The sequence below is a fragment of the Bison bison genome, unplaced genomic scaffold, assembly GCF_000754665.1.
Source record: "Bison bison bison isolate TAMUID 2011002044 unplaced genomic scaffold, Bison_UMD1.0 scf7180017864097, whole genome shotgun sequence".
Classification (NCBI taxonomy): domain Eukaryota; kingdom Metazoa; phylum Chordata; class Mammalia; order Artiodactyla; family Bovidae; genus Bison; species Bison bison.
This window is the reverse complement of record NW_011494669.1, coordinates 1,086,383-1,091,354: the sequence shown is the minus strand read 5'-3', so window position 1 is coordinate 1,091,354 and position 4,972 is coordinate 1,086,383. Positions and strand designations below refer to the sequence as shown.

At 38.6% G+C, this 4,972-nt stretch overlaps 1 protein-coding gene across 1 annotated transcript in view; it reads right to left on the bottom strand.

Moving 5' to 3' along the window:
- The window catches only part of LIPN (lipase, family member N), a 21,122-nt gene extending 17,548 nt beyond the window's left edge, over nucleotides 1–3,574 (bottom strand). The window contains exons 1-2 of the mRNA XM_010838534.1: nucleotides 3,470–3,574; nucleotides 1,984–2,101 (exon numbers count right to left, since the gene is read on the bottom strand). Coding sequence (XP_010836836.1) covers nucleotides 1,984–2,101; nucleotides 3,470–3,574 — 223 coding nt within the window. The remainder of the gene's footprint in view (nucleotides 1–1,983; nucleotides 2,102–3,469) is intronic.
- Nucleotides 3,575–4,972: the final 1,398 nt, after the last annotated feature.

Below are 4,972 nucleotides of genomic sequence, written 5' to 3'. Positions count from 1 at the left end.
TTTTTTTTTTTTTTTAAACAAGAGGGAGAGAGAAAGCGAACATCAGGCTTCAAGGCCCAGGAGGTGCATATGTGCTAATCTCCTTCCAACCCATCTGGGAGGAAACACAGCTAAATGGGAAATGTCTAGTTCCAAATGTCTCCGGTAATACTGAGCAGGAGCACCCACCGGGTTAGAAACTTTGCTGCTGCTGCTGCTAAGTCATGTCAGTCGTGTCTGACTCTGTGCGACACCATAGACCACAGCCCACCAGGCTTCCCGGTCCCTGGGATTCTCCAGGCAAGAACACTGGAGTGGGTTGCCATTTCCTTTTCCAATGCATGAAAGTGAAAAGTGAAAGTGAAGTTGCTCAGTCGTGTTCAACTCTTAGCGACCCCATAGACTGCAGCCTACCAGGCTCTCCATCCATGGGATTTTCCAGGCAAGAGTACTGGAGTGGGGTGCCATTGCCTTCTCCTCTATCCTCCCTTCTTAAGCAAAGTCTTTCCTATAAATGTTTCTCCTTTCATACTTCATAGTGGCTCCCCCCAACTCTTCATCATGCTTGGTGTTGCAAGATTTAGCAAAAACAAAAATAAAGATAAACAAAAAGACCCAAGATGCCCTGTTAAATTTACATTTCATATTAATAATGAACTAGCTTTTTAATATCAGAGAAGGCAATGGCACCCCACTCCAGTACTCTTGCCTGGAAAATCCCATGGACCGAGGAGCCTGGTAGGCTGCAGTCCATGTGGTCACTAGGAGTTGGACACGACTGAGCGACTTCACTTTCACTTTTGACTTTTCACTTTCATGCATTGGAGGAGGAAATGGCAACCCACTCCAGTGTTCTTGCCTGGAGAATCCCAGGGACAGGGGAGCCTGGTAGGCTACCATCTATGGGGTTGCATAGAGTCGGACACGACTGAAGTGACTTAGCATCAGCAGCAGCAGCAGCTTTTTAATATAAGTATATCATAAAATGAGGCATATGAAAAACTCATTTGCTCTTTATCTGAAATTCAACTTTAACTGGGCATCTCATATTTTATATAGTAATCCTACCCATGTCACACTCCCATTTTTTCATTTTGAAACTCTTGAATTCTTAAGCAACATGATTTTAGCTGCCTCTGAATGTAGATGGGAGATGAGATAATGCAGAGCGATCACAGTAAATGATTTGGTAAATAAAGACCACTGAGCCTTTGCAGATACTTTGCTTACTCTTCTCTCTCCCTTCTCGGAAGATTTGTGGTTACATTTCCCTCATAGTTCAAAAGGATACATAGCAGTACTGTTTGCAATAGCCAGGACATGGAAGGAACCTAAATGTTCGTCAATAGAGGAATGGATAAAGAAGATGTGGTACATGTATGTAACGGAATACATCTCAGCCATGAAAAGGAATGAAATTGGGTCATTTGTAGAGATGTGGATGGACCTACAGAGTGGCATACAGAGTGAAGTAAGTCAGAAAAAGTAAAACAAATATCTTATATTAGCACATATATATGGAATCTAGAAAAGTGGTATAGATGATCTTATTTACAAAGCAGAAATAGAGACACAGATGTAGAGAACAAATACATGGATATCTAGGGAGAAAGGGGGTTGTGTGGGAGAAATTGGGAGATTGGGATTGACGCATATACACAATCTCTTTCCAAAAATGAGGAAATCCGCTTTATGGGAATACAGCAATTTCTCACGTGAAATATAAGCAATGAGTTGACATAAGGTAGGCTCCAGCTCCACATTGACTCCCTAAGAAGCAAGTCTGGCAGCAGTCAACTAGATCAGTCTCGCCATTTGTAATTTTCAGTTCTTCCCTGCCTTCAGAGAATTGGAATACAATGAGACTTCCTGTTAACTGTATAAAAACAAATTCAAACCAATTTTGACAAATCAGTCACTGTCTTAATGAACAGCCAGTAACTTCTCCTGTACTAAATTTTAGTCATGTGCAATTCTCCTTCTCAAGATAGACATGTCTTGTACCTGTGATCTTGGTGTCTTTTCGCCCATGGGGAATCCGATTGACGCTGAGTATGTACCCGTCTTGAGTGGTTACTTCATACTCCTCACTGGGGTAGCCATTATAGGTGATGATTTCACTCTGCTCAGTAAAAATAGAAGCATTAGCTACACATTTTCTCTAAAGGTTATCAAAAGGAGCCAGAACAGAGCAGCTAGTGTGTGCTTATTAGGGTAAATTATTTGAAATCTGCAGCCCCAGGTAACAGTGAGATTAATTTACTACATAAAGTCATAATTAAAAAAATAGGTAGACTATTAGAAAGTGTCTGCTAGTGGTGAATGCTTTGGGGGATTTGGAGATAATATCTACCTTTGACCCGTTCTTCTGACAAAACTATATTCTCAAGTCAGTTGTCTCTTTTAAAGTACATATAGACATATTTTAATTGAAATGTAGTTAATTTACAAATTTGTGTTAGTTTCTGGTGTATAGAAAACCAGTTCAGTTTTATACACACATACACAATATATATGTATTATATATATTCTTTTTCATATTCTTTTCCATTACGGTTTATTATAGGATATTGAATATAGTTCCCTGTGCTAGGCAGGAGACGATAGGACCTTGTTGTTTATCCATTCTATACATAATAGTTTGCACTTGCTAATCCCAAACCCTCCCCGTCCCCCTCCCTTTGTAACCACAAATCTCTTCTCTGTGAGTCTGCTCCTGTTTCGTTAGTTAGTTCAGTCACTCAGTTGTGTCCGACTCTTGATAAGTTCATTTGTATCATATTTCAGATTTCATATGTCAGTGACTTCATATGCTATTTGTCTTTCTCTTTCTGACTTACATGGTATGATAATCTCTAGGTCCATCAATATAACTGCAAATGGCATTATTCTTTTTACAGCTGAGTAAAGTTCCATTGTGTATACACAGAATGTAGGTATTACATCTTTCTGAAGTTTTTATTTTATACTGGGGTATAGTTGATTAACAATGTCGTTTTAGTTTTAGGGGTACAGCAAAGTGACTCACACACACATACATATATATATAAAACAATTGATGTTTATATATACAAATGTCAACTGTGAGACTGCACTTGGTTCAAAGGAATAAAACCACGGTCCAGTAGAGGGCAGTCACATATATCGTCCAGAGGGCTTAAAATCTGTGTTTGCTCAGTTGCCAGTCATGTCTAACTCTTTGAGACCCCATGGACTGTAGCTCTCCTGGCTCCTCTGCCCATGGAATTCTCCAGGCAAGAATACTGGAGTGGGCAGTCATTCCCTTCTCCAGGGATCTTCCCTACCCAGGGATCAAACTCAGGTCTCCTACACTACAGGCATTCTTTACTGTCTGAGCCACCAGAAAATCTCTAAAAATCACTTATGTTTAGTCTATATCAGAGATTTTCTGCTATAACAGGAACTTCAATAATCTTACAACCTATTAATTTGCTTTACTTGATGTTCTTTGGAATTCTCCATCACTTACAGTACTCATCCACACTTCAGGATTTGCTTCTTTTTCCAAATTGAAGAATCCAGCAGCATTTAGAGTTCCACAAATCAAATAGGCTGTTGTTAGAAACAGCCACATGGTGGGAATGCCTGATAGAAAACATTTAATAACCACAAGTTGTTATATGTCAAAAGTGATTAATGAAATGAAATAGTCCCCCCGTGAAAACTTGAATAACATCCTGAGAAAGCTGAGACAGTGTAGAAGGGAGTAAATACAGTGAGCCAACTCTGAACACGATTAATCTATTTTTTCACATAGAAACTGCCCTGACATAGTCCAGTTCCAGATGGTGAAAAATTGAAAGCATTCCCTCTAAAGTCAGGGACAAGACAAGGGTGCCCACTTTCACCATTACTATTCAACATAGTTTTGGAAGTTTTGGCCACAGCAATCAGAGCAGAAAAAGAAATAAAAGGAATCCAAATTGGAAAAGAAGAAGTAAAACTCTCACTATTTGCAGATGACATGAAAACCCTAAAGACTCCACCAGAAAATTACTAGAACTAATCAATGATTATAGTAAAGTTGCAGGATATAAAATCAACACACAGAAATCCCTTGCATTCCTATACACTAATAATGAGAAAACAGAAAGAGAAATTAAGGAAACAATTCCATTCACCATTGCAATGGAAAGAATAAAATACTTAGGAAAATATCTACCTAGAGAAACTAAAGACCTATACATAGAAAACTATAAAACACTGGTGAAAGAAATCAAAGAGGACACTAATAGATGGAGAAATATACCATGTTCATGGATTGGAAGAATCAATATAGTGAAAATGAGTATACTACCCAAAGCAATTTATAGATTCAGTGCAATCCCTATCAAGCTACCAACGGTATTCTTCACAGAGCTAGAACAAATAATTTCACGATTTGTATGGAAATACAAAAAACCTCGAATAGCCAAAGCTATCTTGAGAAAGAAGAATGGAACTGGAGGAATCAACCTACCTGACTTCAGGCTCTACTACAAAGCCACAGTTATCAAGACAGTATGGTACTGGCACAAAGACAGAAATATTGATCAATGGAACAAAATAGGAAGCCCAGAGATAAAGCCACACACATATGGACACCTTATCTTTGACAAAGGAGGCGAGAATATACAATGGATTAAAGACAATCTCTTTAACAAGTGGTGCTGGGAAAACTGGTCAACCACTTGTAAAAGAATGAAACTAGAACACTTTCTAACACCATACACAAAAATAAACTCAAAATGGATTAAAGATCTAAACGTAAGACCAGAAACTATAAAACTCCTAGAGGAGAACATAGGCAAAACACTCTCTGACATACATCACAGCAGGATCTTCTATGACCCACCTCCCAGAATATTAGGAAATAAAAGCAAAAATAAACAAATGGGACCTAATTAAACTTAAAAGCTCCTGCACAACAAAGGAAACTATTAGCAAGGTGAAAAGGCAGCCTTCAGAATGGGAGAAAATAATAGCAAATGAA